The 21,127-nt window shown below is 41.9% G+C and overlaps 1 protein-coding gene across 1 annotated transcript; it reads right to left on the reverse strand.

Moving 5' to 3' along the window:
- Nucleotides 1-10,521: 10,521 nt before the first annotated feature.
- Nucleotides 10,522-20,755, reverse strand: LOC112227557 (delta-type opioid receptor-like). Its single transcript, XM_024392359.2, has 4 exons — nt 20,621-20,755; nt 20,068-20,369; nt 12,542-12,894; nt 10,522-11,821 (listed from the first exon to the last, which is right to left on the reverse strand). The coding sequence occupies exons 2-4, from the start codon at nt 20,304-20,306 to the stop codon at nt 11,286-11,288; spliced, it is 1,128 nt and encodes a 375-aa protein (XP_024248127.1). The 5' UTR covers nt 20,307-20,369; nt 20,621-20,755; the 3' UTR covers nt 10,522-11,285.
- Between the last annotated feature and the right edge of the window lie 372 nt (nt 20,756-21,127).

Raw genomic sequence — 21,127 nt, forward strand, 5'->3', positions numbered from 1 at the left:
AAATGTTTTAAGTGCCTTTGATCCGGGTATGGTAGTAGGTGCCAGGCCCACTGGTTTGAGTGTGTCAAGAACTGCAATGCTGCTGGCTCATCAGTTTCCCGTGTGTATCAAGAATGGTCCACCACCCAAAGGACATCCAGCCAACTTGACAACTGTGGGAAGCATTGTACTCAACATGGACCAGAATCTACAGTTGAAGTCAGAAGTTTACATAAACCTTTACATAAAGTTGTTTTCACAATTCCTGACATTTAATCCTAGTAAAAATTCCCTGTCTTAGGTCAGTTAGGATCACCACTTTTAGAAAGAGGAGGAAGGGAAGCGCTACTAAGGTACACAATAGTACATTTTGGTAAATAGAAGGTGCTCTTTGGTAAAAGGGGTAAATTGGTCATCAAAATTGAAGGAGGACCAAGGCACTCTTCATATAATTAATTAAAATGCCTTTATTAGTATGGCATGTTCAATAGAAACAAAGTTTTTTTTTAAACCGACGCGTTTCAGCTGCATGGCCTTCATCAGGGAGTACAAAAAAAAGAATACTATGTCCTCTTTTGAACAGCTTTTCCAATTAGCCCTAATTGGAAGAGCAAGTGGTTACAAAATTGATTGGACACACCTAGCAAGCTACTCCCAGCCGAAATGCGTTGGTTTAAAAAACACTTTGTTTCTATTGAACATGCCATACTAATAAAGGCATTTTAATTAATTATATGAAGAGTGCCTTGGTCCTCCTTTCTTTTTGAGGATCACCACTTTATTTTAAGAATGTGAAATAGCAGAATAATAGTCGAGAGAATGAATACTCAATTAGTATTTGGTAGCATTGCCTTTATGTCGTTTAACTTGGGTCAAACGTGTCAGGTAGCCTTCCACAAGCTTTCCACAATAAGTTAGGTGAATTTTGGCCCATTCCTCCTGACAGAGCTGGTGCAACTGAGTCAGGTTTCAAGGCCTCCTTGCTCGCACACGCCTTTTCAGTTCTGCCCACAAATCTTCTATTAGATTGAGGTCAGGGCTTTGTGGTGATGGCCACTCCAATACCTTGACTTTGTCGTCCTTAAGCCATTTTGCCACAACTTTGGAAGTATGCTTGGGGTCATTGTCCATTTGGGAGACCCATTTGCCACCAAGCTTTAACTTCCTGACTGATGTCTTGAGATGTTGCTTCAATATATCCACATAATTTTCCTATCTCATTATGCCATCCATTTTGTGAAGTGCACCAGTCCCTCCTGCAGCAAAGCACCGCCACAACATGATGCTGCCACAACATGATGCTGCCACCCCTGTGCTTCACGGTTGGGATGGTGTTCTTCGGCTTGCAAGCCTCCCCCTTTTTCCTCCAAACATAACGATGGTCATTATGGCCAAACAGTTATATTTTTGTTTCATCAGACCAGAGGACATTTCTCCAAAAAAGTACTATCTTTGTACCTATGTGCTGTTGCAAACTGTAATCTGGCTCTTTTTAATGGCAGTTTTGGAGCAGTGGCTTCTTCCTTGCTGACTGGCCTTTCAGGTTATGTCCATATAGCACTCATTTTTACTGTGGATATAGATACTCTTGTACCTGTTTCCTCCAGCATCTTCACAATGTCCTTTGCTGTTGTTCTGGGATTGATTTGCACTTTTTGCACCAAAGTACGTTAATCTCTAGGAGACAGAACGCGTCTACTTCCTGAGCGGTATGATGACTGCGTGGTCCCATGGGTGTTTATACTTGCGTACTATTGTTTGTACAGATGAACGTGGTACGCTCAGGCATTTGGAAATTGCTCCCAAGGATGAACCAGACTTGTGGAGGTCTACAATTTATTTTCTGAAGTCTTGGATGATTTCTTTTGATTCCCATGATGTCAAGCAAAGAGGTACTGAGTTTGAAGGTAGGCCTTGAAATATATCCACAGGTACACCTCCAATTGACTCAAATGATGTCAATTAGCCTATCGGAAGCTTCTAAAGCCATGACTTAATTTTCTGGAATTTTCCAAGCTGTTTAAAGGCACAGTCAACTTAGTGTATGTAAACTTCTAACCCACTGGAATTGTGATACAGTGAAATATAAGTGAAATAATCTGTCTGTAAACAATTGTTGGAAAAATTACTTGTGTCATGCACAAAGTAGATGTCTTAAACGACTTGCCAAAACTATAGTTTGTTAACAAGAAATGTGTGGAGTGGTTGAAAAACGAGTTAATGACTCCAACCTAAGTGTATGTAAACTTCCGACTTCAACTGTATGTGGTACGCTTTCGACACCTTGTAGAGTCCATGCCCAGACGAATTGAAACTGTTCTGAAAGCAAAAGGGAGTGCAACTCAATATTAGGAAGGTGTTCCTAATGTTTTTCACACTCCATGTACTTCTGAAACATGGGTTCGAATCCTGCCCACTGCTATTTCAACACACTTTCCCCCAGAAGCATATTTAGAGAGGTAACATCTTCTCCAACAGGGGGCACTCCAGTAACATACATTGTGATCCAGGACTAAACATTACAGCAGCCTATTTAGAGAGGTAACATCTTCTCCAACAGGGGGCGCTTCAGTAACATACATTGTAATCCAGGACAAAACATTACAGGAGCCTATTCACATACGTTTTGGCTCAAAGCGCAATACTAGTAAATCACTTTCATTATAAGTTCATGGTTCCTACCTTCACTATATATTAGTCAGGCATAAATGTATACTGGATATTGAAACAGAAAGCAAAGTTAATGACTGATTAGCCTCTGTGTGTATGTGTTGCATAATCTACCCGATTGTGATCAACCACTTGAACATTATGGGTAGCCAACATACCATGAAACATCAAAAAAGGTACATTGTGTACCTAGTCCAAATGTGTTCTTTTTCTGGTGTCTACATTAGAGTTCACTAGATAAACTAAAGGGTACTAATGCAGGATGAGAAATAATCAAATACATGACTATTTCTTTGTCATTTCTCTGGGGTCTATGATAATCTATGTTTTTTTCAAAACTAGTGGCATATAGAGCTGTCTATGAATGCAGCATGTTCCCATACCTTTTCAAAAATCCTGCAGATTGTAAAAAGTGCAAGATTAGCTGCTATATTGAGCTATTTAAAAGGTTAATTCAATGTCCACATGCAAATAACCTTTGATATGATACATCTGTAGTAGTAAAAGGGGAGAAGTTCATTGAGAGAGAAACATGATTAAAAGCTTGGCCCAGTCAATGAGATGTTGCGGTGAGATGATATTACCTTTTTCTTTCAGTGGCCTGACCCATCACATTATTTTCCAAATGGAACATGAATTCAGAACAGGACAAATGCCAAGTCTTGCCAAGTCTTATAAAATACTTCCTAAGTTAACTATTTTTTCCACCAGCCTAATGTCCATTGCTCGTGTTTCTTGGCCCAAGCAAGTCTCTTCTTCTTATTGGTGTCCTTTAGTAGTGGTTTCTTTGCAGCAATTCGACCATGAAGGCCTGATTCACGCAGTCTGTTACTTGCACTCTGTGAAGCATTTATTTGGGCTGAAATCTGAGGTGCAGTTAACTAATGAACTTATCCTCTGCAGCAGAGGTAACTCTGGGTCTTCCTTTCCTGTGGCAGTCCTCATGAGAGCCAGTTGCATCATATCGCTTGATGGTTTTTGCGACTGCACTTGAAGAAACTTTCAAAGTTCTTGAAATGTTTCACATTGACTGACCTTCATGTCTTAAAAAGTAATGATGGACTGTCATTTATCTTTGCTTATTTGAGCTGTTCTTGTCATAATGTGGACTTGGTCTTTACTAAATAGAGATATCTTCTGTATACCACCACTACCTTGTCACAACACAACTGATTGGCTCGAACGCATTAAGAAGGAAAGAAATACCACCAATTAACAAGGCACACCTGTTAATTGAAATGCATTCCAGGTGACTACCTCATGAAGCTGGTTGAGAGAATGCCAAGAGTGTACAAAGCTGTCAAGGCAAAGGGTGGCTACTTTGAAGAGAATCTCAAATATAAAATATTTTTTTGGTTACTACATGATTCCATAGTTTTGATGTCTTCATTATTATTCTACAATGTAGAAAATAGTCAAATTAAAGAAGAACCGTGGAATAAGTAGGTGTCCAAACATTTGACTGGTACTGTACATCCACAGTGTATTGCCAAAAACCACTCAACCAGGTCAGACTCTGACCTGTCCAATGAGACAAACTGATTAAAGAATCCCAGTGCACACACACAGACACACACAATTAGAATCCACAGAGCAGCTTTTTGCTCACCCCTCCTCTGCCTCTCTCCCTCGCTTTCTCTGTGTCGTTTTCACCGTCTGTATTTCACCTCTTGAATTGGAATCTATAGAGCAGCTTGAAGTGATGCAGAATACTGTGTGGTCAACCCACCTCTTTTCTCTCTCCATCTGTCCTCTTCTGTCACTTTTCTCTCGTGCCGTCTGTCACTGTCTCAGGTTCTTGTTTGTTACGGTCTCATTTGTCGATCTTCTTCTGTAATGACTTGTTCTGTTCTTCTGGTGTCTCTCTCCACCATATCCTATTCTCCTGTTGCTGTCTCCGTGTCTCATCTGGTGTTTCTTTAGTTTGCAAAATGGTCAAGGGGATACGGCGGTAGTTTAACTTGTTTTGGGCCAGTGTCCGGGTCACCTAAACCATCCTCTTCCCTACCATTTGCCCCTGGCTGCTGCTGTTCTAAGTGCGCCACTTGCCTGCTGTTCTCATCTGTCCACCTCCTTGGCTCATCTGAAAAGGTAGCAAGGCAGAAGTGCAACATGTAATTAGTTCGATTTAAAGGGTGACTGCACTTTCGCCAGTTAGCTTCAGCCGGCTGATGTGGGACCTGACTTTGGATATGATGGAAAGAGACACCAGAAGAACAGAACAGGCCTGTTGCCGGGGCTAGTTAGGGACCATCAATAAATTACACAATGTAAATGACAAATATGAAATACTTTCATGTTGCACACCTTTTAGTTCTCACCCTTTCCTGCAGTCAAATTACCAAATCACCCTCTGGTGGCCTCATGGGTGGAATATTATTAATATTTTTCATAATTTATAAACATAAAAAAACAGCCAAAAATCCAGTGTTTCTATGTCAAACGGTTTTGTTGTATTTCAGTCTTCTGTGATGTATATAAGGTGTAGCATTGGGATGCAAACTCAAAATTGACTACATTTTAACACTATATCTTATATGGTACAGTGGGTGTGTACTTTTGTTTCAAAGTTGATTTGTTTAACACTAACAAGAAACACTCGGTGGAACCCTAATTTTGCCCACTGCAGTAAAAGGTTAAATGCTTACAATATTTGATTTCTACAATTTCTTGTTGGTTTGAGGTTTTTAAGTCATTGAAATTTGAAGCTTTTGGAATTAACATACTGTCCCTAATTAGCCCCATAGGGATAAGCAAAGTCAATCCAAATGTATCACAATCATTACGATCGGGTCGGGTGCTGCTGCACTCCGAATTGATGATTACTTGTTTGCTGCCAGCTGTGGGCAGGATTGAAACAAACCCAACCTTCATTTACGTTGTGATGCAGTCTCATAAAACTCAGTTTTGGATGAAACTGACTTTATGACCAAAATGATCCTATTTACACTTTGTAGTCAATTTTGACAACATAAATGTTTCTGACTCGTATGAATGCCACACAGGCTGTTTTCTAAACGATAAGTTGGTTTTTAGAGGCAGTTGCGCTTTAAAGTTCATGTATACTGACAGAACCAGGGACATCTCAACTGTAAAGAAAAATTCAAATGTCCGCATAAAAGCGCAACACAACTCCAAACATGACAGATAAGAAGCTACACAGCCCGTTAGGCTATATGAATATAAAGACGCATGAGACCCCAACAAAATTTGACCTGTAGGATGGAATAAGGTATGACCTCTATGGCTGTGATAGTCGCCTATTGTTTTCTCCCACTGTGGAGCGTCATCTGTTGTCAAAATGGGTGCTCCACCTAGCATTATTTTTAACATTTTCGCATTGTAATTTCAGAAAATGTCCATAATATAATGGCAGTAATAGTGGAATGATAGTGTTTGACAGTATTACATACCCACCCGCGTTGTGATTGGCTGTGATAGTCAGCAATTGGTTTCTCACATGACTTGAGTTTATGTGAGAACAAGCACTGAATTGTGTAGGGAATCATTGTACCATCTAAATATCACTGTGAACTATCCTTTAAAATATCAACAAATGGTGGTTTTGCAGCTGTTTGAAGCTGGTGGATCAAAGCCGAAAGTAAAAGGCTCAAGTGTGAGTTCACAAAAATTCCACAAAATCTAACCTCAAAGCTGGCCATCTTTTCCCGTCTTTCTGGCAGCCCTTATCCTTCCCGTCTAAGTTCACGTTTGTTTATTTGTCATATACACATAACATACATGGAGTACACAGTGCAAAGAAATTCTTACTTGCAGGTTAACATCTTGGCAATGCAACAAACCTAGAAAACGTAAGTAGCTTAGTGGATGAAAAGACTAATAAAAACAAAGTGGTCCACTGCGTTCTGAAACCACAGCGGGCACCACGTCACTCCAGGGGCTTCTTGCAGTGCCTGCTACTGTCTAGCACAGTATATTGGATTGTTTGTTTTTTTTGTCATTAAAGTTGTCAGTAAAACATATATTTAATTTTTATACTGCATGGTTTGGGGCTGCATCAAAAACATGGGGGGGCTGAAGACACGGAAACGCTGGCCTAACGACACCACTGCTGAGCACCTCCTGTACATTTGAAAGAAAACTGAACGGGTGAATGAGATTTTGAAACAATGATATTAAACAACAGTTAATGACAAATTAGGACATGTTTTACCCAGAATTCGGTACAGCAGAAGACACATTTCTGTCTCGTATGAATTCATAAACTATTGTTATTATTTTGAATCATATCTCAAGGTCTTGTTGCCCTCAACTCTAAACACATTTTTTTTTTAAAGTGTTTCTGTGTTTTCACAGCAAGACAGCCACTTACATAACTGTGTGCCTTTGATATGACTAAACTGGTGTCTGTACTCCAACAAAGACACCACAATTAGTCACAAAGAAAAGGACACAATGACACGGTAAAACAGGTCTAAAAATACACCAAGATTGTGTTTTATTCATCTTCCTTTTAAAATCATTCGAAAGGCTATTATCAACAGTGCTCTACCCGGGTCCTTATTCAGACACGATGGACTGAATTAGGTTGGTTATCAAACTCATAAATGGGCAATCTGGGATTTGAAGAACAACAAAGCAGTCACAACGCCACTTGATTTGGTAAAACAGCTGAGGGATGGGGCTGGAGAAATGTAATATAACCAGCTATTGATGTGAGGACTGACCATTCATGAAAACAAACCGGCAAACTACTTTATAATTTGAGTCCTGGCATAATAGTTGAAATAAGCTCATGAAGCACTCATAAGTTATATTCTTTAAGAATCAATGGTTGTATTTCATTTAATAGTCCAAAAATGGATGAACAAATCCCAGATTGCCCCTTTAAACTGAAGAGGAATGTATTTATAATGTACTACATGGCTCAGAGAATGAATCAGAAGTTATAACCACGAATCATAACCATGAATGCCATGGTTCTAAGAATGAAAGACATGTAAGTTACACAGTACATCGTAGTCATTGAACACACATTCCAAAGGATAAGTGGTGAGAATTACAACATTTACAGAGATGACTATCAAGCATTTGCTTCGCCAACGTTGCTTGACCAAACGTTTAAACACTTGAATGATTTAGTTTAAATACGTCCCATTGCAATGCTCCGTGACATTAATGAAATAATGGCACATTTCAAAATGCCTGTGCAATTATATTTTCTGACTACGCAATTTATGTATAAGATTCATATAGTATTTATTTATTTATATTTTAATCACACAGTAATCTGAATGTATTTATTTTCCTAGGTTGCATTGACATACTCATGTTTCTCTATGGCAAGAATGTACAAATATGAACACGTGTATCCAGGCGCAAGCCATATAAACAGCACGCGATTGATATCATAAAACGAACAACTTGACACAAAGGAGATAGCTCCAGACGTCAACGTTGATGTAAGCCCTCTGTCAAATTTGTAGAAAAAAAAAACATTCAAGTCCAGGATTTTCACATGAGCCTGTCTCAAGTCACCTACAGTAACTCTTCTTAACGAACATGTTTCCAGTGAGCAAAAAATAGGTTAAAAATACATTTTTAATGTCGTTACAGCATATTTTCAACGCCCTTTTAAACAAATTTAGCTCACTGGGAAGTTTGTTGGCTTCTCAATGTCCCCCGAGCATCAGCCAGACTAGGGTCAAACAGCACACTTATCCATGCTTGACTTTGGGTTTGGCAAGGCTGTATTTTGATAAATGTGAGCGCTGAATTGACCCCAGTGTCCACGTTGTAGTATCAAACCTTTCCTTCTGGCTGGAGATGCTTTATCCTGGACGTAAAAGGCACATATATATATATATATATGTGTGTTTTTGTTGTTGTATATCATATTTTACATTTGTGTGACTGTTATTGTCTATCAGTGTTTCAGTGCTTTTGTTACTTGTCGTATTTTATGTTTGTGTGTGGAACCCAGGAAGAATTGCTGCTGCTTCGGCAAAACATACGGCCCGGAAACATACAGAATGACAAACTTGCATCACAAAAAAAAGTGCCACCCTCTTCCCCATATAGTGCACTACTTTTGACCAGGGTCCATGGATTACATATGCAATATATAAGGAATAGGGTGCTATTTGGGATGCATACCAGATAAATACAGTAAGATAAATAGATACATTAAAAGCAAAAATGGACCAAAAATAAAGTCAATAAGATATGTAAATAAGTAGCCAACTACATTCATTTATAGAATATAGCAAATAAAACTCTAAGCATAACACATTTTTTGTAGTGAATTTTCCTCAGCAGCTACACTCACCGTCCGGTTTATTAGGTAGACACATCTAGTACCAGGTCGGACCCCCCTTTGCCAACAGAACAGCCTGAATTATTCGGGCCATGGATTCTACAAGGTGTTGGAAATGTTCCACAGGGATGTTGGTCCATGCTGATGCAATGGCATCACGCAGTTGCTGCAGTTTGGATGGCGGTACAATCATGCTTCGAACAGCCCGTTCCATCTCATCCCAAAGATACTCTATTGGGTTTGGTCAGCAACAATGTTCAGATAAGTTGTGGCGTTCAAGCATTTCTTAATTGGAATCAAGGGACATAACGTGTGCCAGGAAAACATTCCCCACACCATTACACCACCATTACCAGCCTGTATTGTTGACATCAGGCAGAATGGGCTCATGCTGCTTACGCCAAATCCTGGCTGCCATCACTATGACGCAACAGGAACTGAGATTCATCGGACCAGGCAATGTTTTTCCACTCCTCAATTGTTCAGTGTTGGTGATTGAGTGAAACCCAGTGTGGCCGTCTACTGCAAACGTGATAGCAACAGCCCCTCCGTGACAAAGATCGACGAGTTCTGCACACCACTGTTGTACTGCACCGTTATTTGTCTGTTTATGGCTCCCGCCTATCAGCTTAGACAATTCTTGCCATTTTCCTTCGACCTCTCTCATGAACGAGCTGTTATCAACCGCAGGACTGCCGCTGACTGGATGTTTTTTGTTTGTCACACTATTCTCCTAGACACTGTCGTGCCGTTTCTGAAATACTGGATCTGGAGCACCTGGCACCGACGATCATACCACGCTCAAAGTTGCTTAGCTTGTTTTGCCCATTCTAACGTTCAATCGATTAGTAACTGAATGCCTCGATGCCTGTCTGCCTGCTTTATATAGCAAGCCTTGGCCACGTGGCTCACTGTCTGTAGGAGCGATCCATTTCTATGAACGTGGTGATGTACCTAATAAACTGGCCAGGGAGTATATTACAAGGCAAAATGTCTAACACCCAGTACTTTCTATGTCCCTGAGGATTTCATCAACATGTTTGAAGGATATTCTGACTGACTCATTTCCAGCAGCTCTTTAGTAGCTCCCATCCTGCAGACCACCATGCAGAGGCCTGTGTTTCATCTCCATAGAATACAAGCTTTCCCTAGCCCCAAAAATATAAATAGATAGGACCTCGATACCAGGCGCTGTCAGAGGAAGGCCCTAAAAATTGTCAAAGACTCCAGCCACCCTAGTCATAGACCGTTCTCTCTGCTACCGCACGGCAAGCGGTACCGGAGCGCCAAGTCTAGGTCCAAGAGGCTTCTAAACAGCTTCTACCCCCAAGCCATAAGACTCCTGACCAGCTACCCAGACTATTTGCATTGCCCCTCCCCCCCTCTACACCGCTGCTACTCTCTGTTATTATCTATGCATAGTTACCTTAATAACTCTACCTACATGTACATATTACTTCGACACCGGTTCCCCCGCACATTGACTCTGTACTGGTATCCCCTTTATATAGTCCCACTATTGTTATTTACTGCTGCTCTTTAAATATTTGTTTATCTCTTACTTTTTTTTAGGTATTTTCTTAAAACTGCACTGTTGATTAAGGGCTTGTACGTAAGCATTTCACTGTAAGGTCTACCTACACCTGTTGTATTTGGCGCATGTGACAAATCAAATTGGTTTTGACTTGAAAAATACTAAGGTTTTTGTGTTATCATGACATTTTTTTTCTTATTATCAATGACGGCCTAGGAACAGTGGGTTAACTGCATTGTTCTACCTGCAACCCATAAGGGTGCCCGACTCCAAAAGGAGGTAATAGATCTCTGCACCACATACACATTGGTTGGTAGAGACAGATATGGCAAAAATAGATGGCTGTGCCAATCCCAGGTTGCCCCTTTAAAGCGCTTCCCCAATCATTATTGATGTTTTGTCAAGGATATCTATTTCATTGAATGGCAGAGGCTAGAAGGAGGATGTTGCATCTTGCAATCCAATTAGAACTGTGCAGATGCAGAGTCAGCATAACAAGTAACTATGAAGGAACACAGTAAAACTGAGATAATATAGGTTCTTATCATTTTCAAGTGTGTCCTATAGTTGGCATGTGGAATGTTTTTTTCCCCCTCTTGATGTGTGCAAATAAATTTGACATCAAAGAATAATGATATATCCTTTTCTAAGTGTGAGGAATCGGACCATTGATTTGGGCCTAACAGTAAAACAAATGGAACGAACACCAGTCATCTAAATTAGCATTGTTGTGTGTGCTTACATTCCTGATGTCACCTGGGTTAGGCCCAGATCATTGGAGTCTTCCTTTCCAACGCGGGAAATGGAAGACATCTCCATGGCTAGTCATGCCGGCTTTCTAGTCCCATCTGGGTTCTCCAGTGGAAGTGGGGCCTCCCTTCCTCCCCTCACGGTGCTCCTGTTGTTCTTCCCTGAGGAATTGTCCCCCTTCAGCTTTTTAGGCAGGCAGAAGTCCTTGAAGCACCTCTTGAAGTTCTCATCCAGGAAGGCATAGAGGACGGGGTTGAGGCTGCTGTTGGTGTAGCCCAGCGCCACGCAGAAGAAGTAGGCGGCCATGACGGCGGTGGTCTCGGGCACGCTCACCAGCGCCTTGACCAGGATGAAGATGTGGATGGGCGTCCAGCACACTACGAACACCACGACCACCACCATGACCAGGCGGGTGATGCGCCGCAGCTGCCGGTCCTTTTCCCGGGAGCCCGAGAGGAGACGCACGCTCTTGAGTCGCAGCACCATGAGGGTGTAACACACGGTGATGATGAGCACAGGCACCACGAAGGCAAACACAAACACACAGACCTTCATCAAGGTGTCCCAGTACACGTACGGTTCCGGGAACTGCAAGGCACACTCCGTGGTTCCTAGAGGGAGTGGAGGGAGGGGAGGGGATGTCGAGAAAGAAAAAGCACGGATAAATGCACCTACGCTCAAGCAAAGTGTTCTGAGAACACATAACATTTCACGCTGCGCCTGGTTCATCTCTCACTCTGTGACACTGTTATGGAACGGCTAATGCGCACTCAAAAAGGGAACATCCTACTAATAGCGCAGATATTTTTTTTCACTTATCCACAACTCCATCTGTATTCAGAAACAATATATGGTGTAAGGATAACGGCAAGCTCATTACCAACAGATGGCTTAGACGTAATGCATTTCCCCTCAACAAAATAGAGGAGAGACGGTCTGTATTAGACCTTTATGTTCTGGGATTAGACGGGCACTTCTGCACTTTGATTCACTCCACCTAAGGAATCTGAGAGTAAAAACGAAATGAACCAACTCAATCTGTGCACAGTGTAAGGCATGTTCATTATGTTCTCTTGGGACAATTTCACCCATAAGAACTGTGTGTGTGTGTGTGTGTGTGTGTGTGTGTGTGTGTGTGTGTGTGTGTGTGTGTGTGTGTGTGTGTGTGTGTGTGTGTGTGTGTGTGTTTGCCTGCGTACGTGCATATTCAAGAATTCATGTTTGTGTGCGTGCTTCATGAGTGTGTGTGTGTGCTTCATTAGTGTGTGTGTGTGTATGCGTGCTTTTATGATTTAGTGTGTACCGGCATGTATGCATACCAGCGCTCTCACCATTGTTGGACTGGGTGCCACCCAGTAACAGTGCTGGTACCCCTGCTGCAGAGGACAGCATCCAGATACATATGTTGATGATCTTGGCTTTGATCGGCGTCCGGAAGTCCAGGGCCTTGACCGGGTGGCAGACGGCGACATAGCGGTCCACACTCATCATGGTCAGGGTGAAGATGCTGGTAAACATGTTGTAGTAGTCGATGGAGATGAACACCTTACACACCACCTCGCCAAACGGCCACGAGTTCAACAGGTAGTCAGTACTCTGGAAAGGCATCGTCGTGGTGACCAGGGCGTCGGCCAGAGCCAGGTTGAAGATGTAAATGTTGGTGGCTGTCTTCATCTTTGTATACCTGTTTCAAAACAGAGTCAAGAATGGAGGGTAGAATGTGTTAGGTCCACACCTGAGTTTAAATACAAATTGAAATCATCTGAAATACTCTATCTGGGCTTGATTCAGCTTGTCTGGCACAGTGGAACTCCAGTGCAAACTCCATCCATCTGGCAGACTAGAGCAGCCTTTTTCAAACCTCTACTCGGGGACCCCCAGACGTTTAAGTCATGGGTAACTGCAACTCAACATGGCTGCGGGAACATGGGTGTGTCAACATAGACGGGCGTATCAACACAAGTGAGTGTATGGAAAGCGAACAGCTAATTGGGCAGATTTGTTGCCACTCAAGACTGTTTCTGTGAGCGAGAGCATCATATACTGACGGTATGAGGTCAATATCCTTCCAGGATACCCGGGCCAGGTCGATTAGAAAGGCCTGCTCGCTGAAGTCTTTTAGGGAGCATTTGACAGTGATGAGGGGTGGTTGTTTGACCATGGACCCATTACGCACGCAGGCAATGAGGCAGTGATCGCTGAGATCCTGGTTGAAGACAGCAGGGGTGTATTTAGAGGGCAAGTTGGTCAGGATGATATCTAAGAGGGTGCCCATGGTTATGGATTTAGGGTTGTACCTGGTAGGTTCCTTGATAATTTGTGCGAGATTGAGGGCATCTACCTTAGATTGTAGGACGGCCGGGGTGTTAAGCATATCCCAGTATAGGTCACCTAACAGTACGAACTCTGAAGATAGATGGGGGGCAATCAATTCACATATGGTGTCCAGGGCACAGCTAGGGGCTGAGGGGGTCTATAACAAGCGGCAACGGTTGTTATAAACAAGACTTGTTTCTGGAAAGGTGGATTTGTAAAAGTAGAAGCTCAAATTATTTGGACACAGACCTGGACAGTATGACAGAACTCTGCAGGCTATCTCTGCAGTAGATTGCAACTCCGCCCCTTTGGCAGTTCTATCTTGCCGGAAATTGTTGTAGTTGGGGCTGGAAATTTCAGGATTTTTGGTGGCCTTCCTAAGCCAGGTTTCGTGTCTGAAACACGGCTAAGACATCCGGGTTGGCGGAGTGTGCTAAAGCAGTGAATAAAACAAACTTAGGGAGGAGGCTTCTGATGTTAACATGCATGAAACCAAGGCTTTTACGGTTACAGAAGTCAACAAATGAGAGCGCCTGGGCAATGGGAGTGGTGCTGGGGGCTGCATGCCCTGGGTTAACCTTTACATCACCAGAGGAACAGAGGAGGAGTAGGATAACGGTACGGCTAAAGGCTAAAAGAACTGGTCGTCTAGTACGTTCGAAACAGATAGTAAAAGGAGCAGATTTCTGGCCGTGGAAGAATAGATTCAAGGCATAATGTACAGACAAGGGTATGGTAGGATGTGAGTACAGTGGAGGTAAACCTAGGCATTGAGTGACGATGAGAAAGGTTTTGTCTCTAGAGGCACCAGTTAAGCCAGGTGAGGTCACTGCATGTGTAGGGGGGTGGGACAAAAGGGCTATCTAAGGCCTATTGGGCAGGCCTGGGAGCTCTACAGTGAAATAAGACAATAATCACAAATCAAAACAGCAATAGACAAGGCATATTGACATTAGGGAGAGGCATGTGTAGTCGAGTGATCATAGGGTCCAATGAGTAGCAATAGGTGTGTCATGGAGCCAATTCAGTAGCCGCTACTACGCTAGGCGAGCTGGAGACACGGCGATTCAGACAGCTAGTGGGCCGGGGCTAGCAGATGGGCCTTTGGCGACGTCACAATGGAAGAGCCTGTTGAAACCACCAGACCAGTTGTGATGGATCGGCGGGGCTCCATGTCGGCAGTAAAGGGTCCAGGCCAATTGGCAAAAGAGGTATTGTAGCCCAATTGGCTGGTGGACCTCTTCGGCTGGCCGGAAGATGGGCCTAGCTCGAGGCTAGCTCAAGGCTAACTGGTGCTTGCTTCGGGACAGAGACGCCAGCCACTCGGATTGCAGCTTGCTAGCTGCGATGATCTGGTGTAAAGTTTCAGAGCTTGCGGTAGGAATCCGGAGATGTGGTAGAGAAAAAGCAGTTCGATATGCTCTGGGTTGATATCGCGCTGTGTAGACTGGCAGGTATTGACCGAGCTATGGCTGGTTCCGGTTCTAAAGTATAAGAATAGTAGATCCGTACCACATTGGGTGAGGCGGGTTGCAGGAGAGTATACTCAGTCCGTAGATGGAAAGTGAGATTAAAATTTATACGAAATATATACGAAAAGAAAATGATATTTACACAGGACAAGACAAAACACACGTCCGACTGCTAAGCCATCTTGGAACAGCCATCTTCTACGTTAGTTCCCCTAAACTGCTACGTAAACAAACTATCAGTCCCGATAAAACCAGCATCACCACACAGGAACTGACCAATGAAAACATTTAAAGAATTTAAAAACAACACCGCTCATTCAAAACTGTCTAACCAATCACATAGCACTGATGTTACGCCCATCGCCGATGATCCACCCACTTATTTCACCATGCCCACTTCCAGACACATTTCACGTAGGCAGTTACCACATAGAGATAGATAGAGGACTCTAGTGCCCAAAAGACCATTTTAGCATTAAGGACTTTCACCATTTTTAAGTTGTCAACTGGGTGGACTTCCTATGGGTTAGGAAGGATCACATGATTCAATCTGGGTCATCAACAGGGATCAGCAAACATTCCATAGTGGCAGATGGCACTAAATCACACATTTGGACTTTATACCTGTTCAAACAACACCCTCTAGGTGGCAGTATGCACCCATCTTGTTTGTTTGCAAACTCATAAAAGTAGTAGAAGAAGCAAATTGACTACTTCGAAATGGATATTGCCTCAATGGTACTGCCAATGCGCTCAAAAATCCCATAATGAGGCAGATACAATGATGCAATGTCTATCTAGGTCTATGTGTTATCCATACTTGGGATGTTTCACAATTTTGTTGTAGACCTGTACTAGCACACCTGATTCAAGGGCTTGATGATTAGTTTAATCATTTATATCAAGTGTGCTGGTCATGGAATAGTTTAAATACAATTAAAATAATGGTTGGGTCCAAAAGTATTTGAAAGATTTCAAATAGTATTTGAACTCAGGTTGATGTAAGATTGTTATTGACAGTTAATTAAAGAACTTGATGAAACCCAATGGGAAAACTCATCCATCTGTTAAATTGTTATCATCTCAGCTGGTGATTCTATTGATAGTCCCAACAACATGAGGCAGACTAAAAGTAATTCAATTCTCATTCAAGGTATTTTTATCTCTAAACAACTATACATGTAACTAGGGGAGAAAATGACAACAGTCATGTACTGTATAAATGAGTAAAGTCATTTCTGTCTGATATTTTGATATGGAGAAAAAAAACCTTGGCAGGGCTAGCTTAGCAGCTGTCATACTTTTAAACACCCACACCAGTTGAAATCCACTTTTTCAAGCTGAAAGATGATGGCCAGAGCTTACCCATGATGTTGCGCAACAATTTAAGTCAATAAGTCATTGTTTTAGTCAAAGTATAATACACTACATGACCAAAAGTATGTGGACACCTGCTGGTCGAACATCTCATTCCAAAATCATGGGCATTAAAACGGAGTTGGTCCCCCCTTTGCTGCTATAACAGCCTCCACTCTTTAGGGAAGACTTTCCACAAATTAAAAACAGTCACTTGAACTTTCCATTCCCCCTACACACATACAAGCCATGTTGTAACCAGGGGGTGAGGGGGGAAGAAACCAAGAGGAGGTGGAGCCAAAGCTCCCTACAGCTGTCATGACTGTTGGAAAGTGTTGGAACATTGCTGTGGGGACTTGCTTACGTTCAGCCACAAGCATTAGTGAGGTCAAGCACTGATGTTGGGCGATTAGACCTGGTTCGCAGTTGGTGTTCCAATTCATCCCAAAGGTGTTCGATGGGGTTGATGTCAGGGCTTTTTGCAGGCCAGTCAAGTTTTTCCACACCAATCTTGACAAACCATTTCTGTATGGACATCTTTTTGTGCATGGGAGCATTGTCATGCTGAAACAGGAAACGGCCTTCCCCAAACTGTTGCCACAGAGTTGGAAGTAATAAGGCACAAGGAGGTGGGGTATATGGCCAATGTACCACGGCAAAGGACTGTTCTTACGCACGACGTGGTATACAGGCCGTATACCACAAACCCCCGAGGTGCCTTATTGCTGTTATAAACTGGTTTCCAACGTAATTAGAGCAGTAAAAATAAATGTTTTTTCATAATAGTGGTATATGGTCTGATATACCACGGTGTCAGACAATCAGCATTCAGGGCTCGAACAACCCCGTTTATAATGAAGAATATAGGCTCTATAGTGCCTTTGGAAAGTATTCAGACCCCTTGACTTTTTCCACATTTTGTTATGTTACAGCCTTATTCTAAAATATATATATTTTTAAATGTATCCTCATCAATCTACACACAATACCCCATAATGACAAAGCAAAAACAGGTTTTAAGACAATTTTGCAAATGTATTAAAACAAAAAAACAGATATCACATTTACATATGTATTCAGACCCTTTACTCAGCACTTTACTCAGTACTTTCGCAGCGATTACAGCATAGAGTATTCTTGGGTATGACTACAAACTTGGCACACCTGTATTTGGGGAGTTTCTCCCATTATTCTCTGCAGATGCTCTCAAGCTCTGGATGGATGGGGAGCGTTGCTATTTTCAGGTCTCTCCGGAGATCTTTGATCTCGTTCAAGTCCAGGCTCATGATAAGTCCATGATAGCTTTGCACACTCTTGGCATTCTCTCAACCAGATTCATGAGGTAGTCAGTCGCAAAAACCATCAAGCACTATGATGAAACTGGCTCTCATGAGGACTGCCACAGGAAAGGAAGACCCAGAGTTACCTCTGTTGCAGAGGATAAGTTCATTAGAGTTACTAGCCTCAGAAATTGCAGCCCAAATAAATGCTTCACAGAGTTCAAGTAACAGACACATCTCAACATCAACTGTTCAGAGGAGTATGCGTGCATCAGGCCTTCATGGTCAAATTGCTGCAAAGAAACCACTACTAAAGGACACCAATAATAATAAGAGACTTGATTGGACCAAGAAACACGAGCAATGGACATTAGACACGTGGAAATCTGTCCTTTGTTCTGATGAGTCTAAATTAGGGAATTTTGGTTCCAATCGTGTTGGATGATCTCAGCATGTGGTTCCCACTGTGAAGCATGGAGGAGGTGTGATGGTGTGGGGGTGCTTTGCTGGTGACACTATCTGTGAATTATCTATTATTCAAGGCACACTTAAACAGCATGGCTACCACAGCATTCTGCAGAGATACGCAATCCCATCTGGTTTGCACTTAGTGGGACTATCATTTGTTTTTCAACAGGACAAATGACCCAACACACCTCAAGGAGAGTGATGGAGTGCTGCATCAAATCACCCGGCCTCCACAATCAACCGACCTCAAACCAATTGAGATGTTTTGGGATGAGTTGGACCGTAGAGTGAAGGAAAAGCAGCCAACAAGTGCTCAGCATATGTGGGAACTTCTTCATGACTGTTGGAAAAGTATTCCAAGTGAAGCTGGTTGAGAGAATGCCAAGAGTGTGCAAAGTTGTCATCAAGGCAAAGGGTGGCTACTTTGAAGAATCTATAATCTAAAATATATTTTTATTTGTTTAACAGTGTTTTGCTTACTACATGATTCTATATGTGTTATTTCATAGTTTTGATGTCTTCACTATTATTTCTACAATGTGAAAAACCCTTGAATGAGTAGGTGTGTCCAAACTTTTAACTGGTACTGTATATTTGCATATCGTTTAACCCTCCCATAAAAAGCATGTCTCTCATTTTGTGCATTTTGCACCACACATATTGTATGTTACCCATATGGTTCTGGTCAAATTGTGCACTATTTAGGGAATAGGGTGCCATTTGGGACACAACCATAGTCAAATCCTAGTCCTTAGGAGTACATGATAAAGTTACAGCCATTGCAGGGGTGATGAGGCCTCCATCTTCCAATGACTTCTGTCACAGGTGATTTATGGACAGACCCCAGTGAAATAACTCCATAACAACAGGACTGAAACCACAATCTTCCCTAAAATCAATCACAGCGCTGTGGTGGTAATTTAACCACAACAACAGGACTGAAACCATAATCTTCCCTAAAATCAATCACAGCACGGTGGTGGTAATTTAACCATAACAACAGAGACATGTTGCCACTTCAGTTCAGAAGTACAGTAGAGGAATTCCATTATGCCCATATGGTTATATGCTAATAAATCATATGAAATAAGGCATATTTGGATCCACTTTGCAAGTGCATTCAATTTCCTGATTGCTGAATGTATAATCTCTCCTGGACAGAAAGAATAGAATTTGACTTCTGGGTAAACGAAATTACTAAATGTATAATTTAGGAAAATTATATTAAGAAGAAAATATGTAAGATAAAAAATAAGTCAACCAGATAAAAAAAATATACAAATTCTGAACTGAGCTGGCTACAAAAAAACGGATAGCTGAGAGTATCACATTTAGCTAACCAATAGAATTGAATTAACTTAGGGAGGTGACGGAATGGCCCTATGGAAGACAGGTAATGTGCGATCAATCTGATTTGCGGTAATTGTCTAGTCTGGAGCACTTTGTGAGGCGTTGGTGCAATGCACATGATACCAGCTCTGATTTATTTGTCTACACCACATAAATAAAACCCAATGAGGTGCAGGCATTATAGAGGACCCCTGGTTTTAAATTACACATTTAAAACACTTTTAAACATTGCCCCAGGAAAGTAGCATTCCAACTGTAAAAAAGCCCAATAGTAAAAAGGTATTGTTCCCTCCAATAGAACGGCACAGTATGGGTCATGATTGAAACAAAATAATCAACACATCATATAGTGTTTGTACACTTTGTACAATAAAGTTTAAACATGCACCTGCCACTGGGTGGCTCACAAGTGTTGCAGATGTCAGAAAGATGCACTTTTTGCTTTTTCTGTGCTAAAATGTAGTCAGGTGTATTGCATGGGCATCTTACTGTATTGTTGTATTTTTTGCATACCCTTAATTTACCCAAAATCTTTAGCAATAGCCTATAAATTGTCAAAGTTGATATCAATGCAATATTGAGGTGAGTGAGCAAATAGATCACGATAAACCTTACCTGATGATAACGTACATGACGAGGCAGTTGCCCACCAGGCCCACCACGAACACCACGGAGTACACAGCTGTGATGATGGGGATGATTGGGGACATGGGATCCTCTTCCCAGTCAGAGTCAAAAGTCAGATTGTGACCTTCTGGGTATCCAGACTGCGAAGTAGCATTCATATAACAGTCTTCGACGAGCGCCGTGAGGCACTTGTCTTCTTTGAAAATTTCAACCGGGGTGCCTTCCATATTTGGTTATGCTTGACCACCTAAAGAAAAGGAGATAATGGGGCTACCAGCATATGCCTATGGCTATGCGGGAATGAAACCAGCGAGAGAGAAAAAATAACAATAAAAAAGTTGAAGGTGTGCGTCAAATTATAATTTATAATTTACGTTTGTATATTAAACCAACTTTCCTATGTGCCTTTCAAAAAACGAATGGAAACGATCCAACTCCATTATATATACAGAGTAATTGAATCGTATTTTCACTGTGATAACACAATTAAAGCTTAATGCGTAATGCATAATTTCACCAATCCGGGATATTGGTAACTTACCCTCTGGATATTAGTTCCTTCTGTTCCTTTTTTTGTGTCTGTAAAATATGGAAATTATGCTGAGCGAAACGATGTTAGATCTTTGCTGTTTGATTGCAGAAGGATATGGCTCGCCAAACTTTGTAGAGCGGAGTATGAGAGAGACAAGCACAACACCGCGGCTCAGCGGAGACTCGAGCACACGCACAGCGCGGGCTGTGCCGCGCCCTCCCGCTCAAATATGACGTCAGAGAAATAACAATAACCTCAACACAGGATCTCTATGAACGTCAACATAGGATCTCTATGAACCTCAACATATGTTCTCTATGAACGTCAACATAGGATCTCTATGAACCTCAACAGAGGATCTCTATGAGCGTCAACATAGGATCGCTATGAACCTCAACATAGGATCTCTATGAACCTCAACATAGCATCTCTATGAGCGTCAACATAGGATCTCTATGAACCTCAACATAGGATCTCTATGAACCTCAACATAGGATCTCTATGAACCTCAACATA

This window comes from Oncorhynchus tshawytscha, linkage group LG29 (genome assembly GCF_018296145.1).
Source record: "Oncorhynchus tshawytscha isolate Ot180627B linkage group LG29, Otsh_v2.0, whole genome shotgun sequence".
NCBI classification, from domain to species: Eukaryota; Metazoa; Chordata; class Actinopteri; order Salmoniformes; family Salmonidae; genus Oncorhynchus; species Oncorhynchus tshawytscha.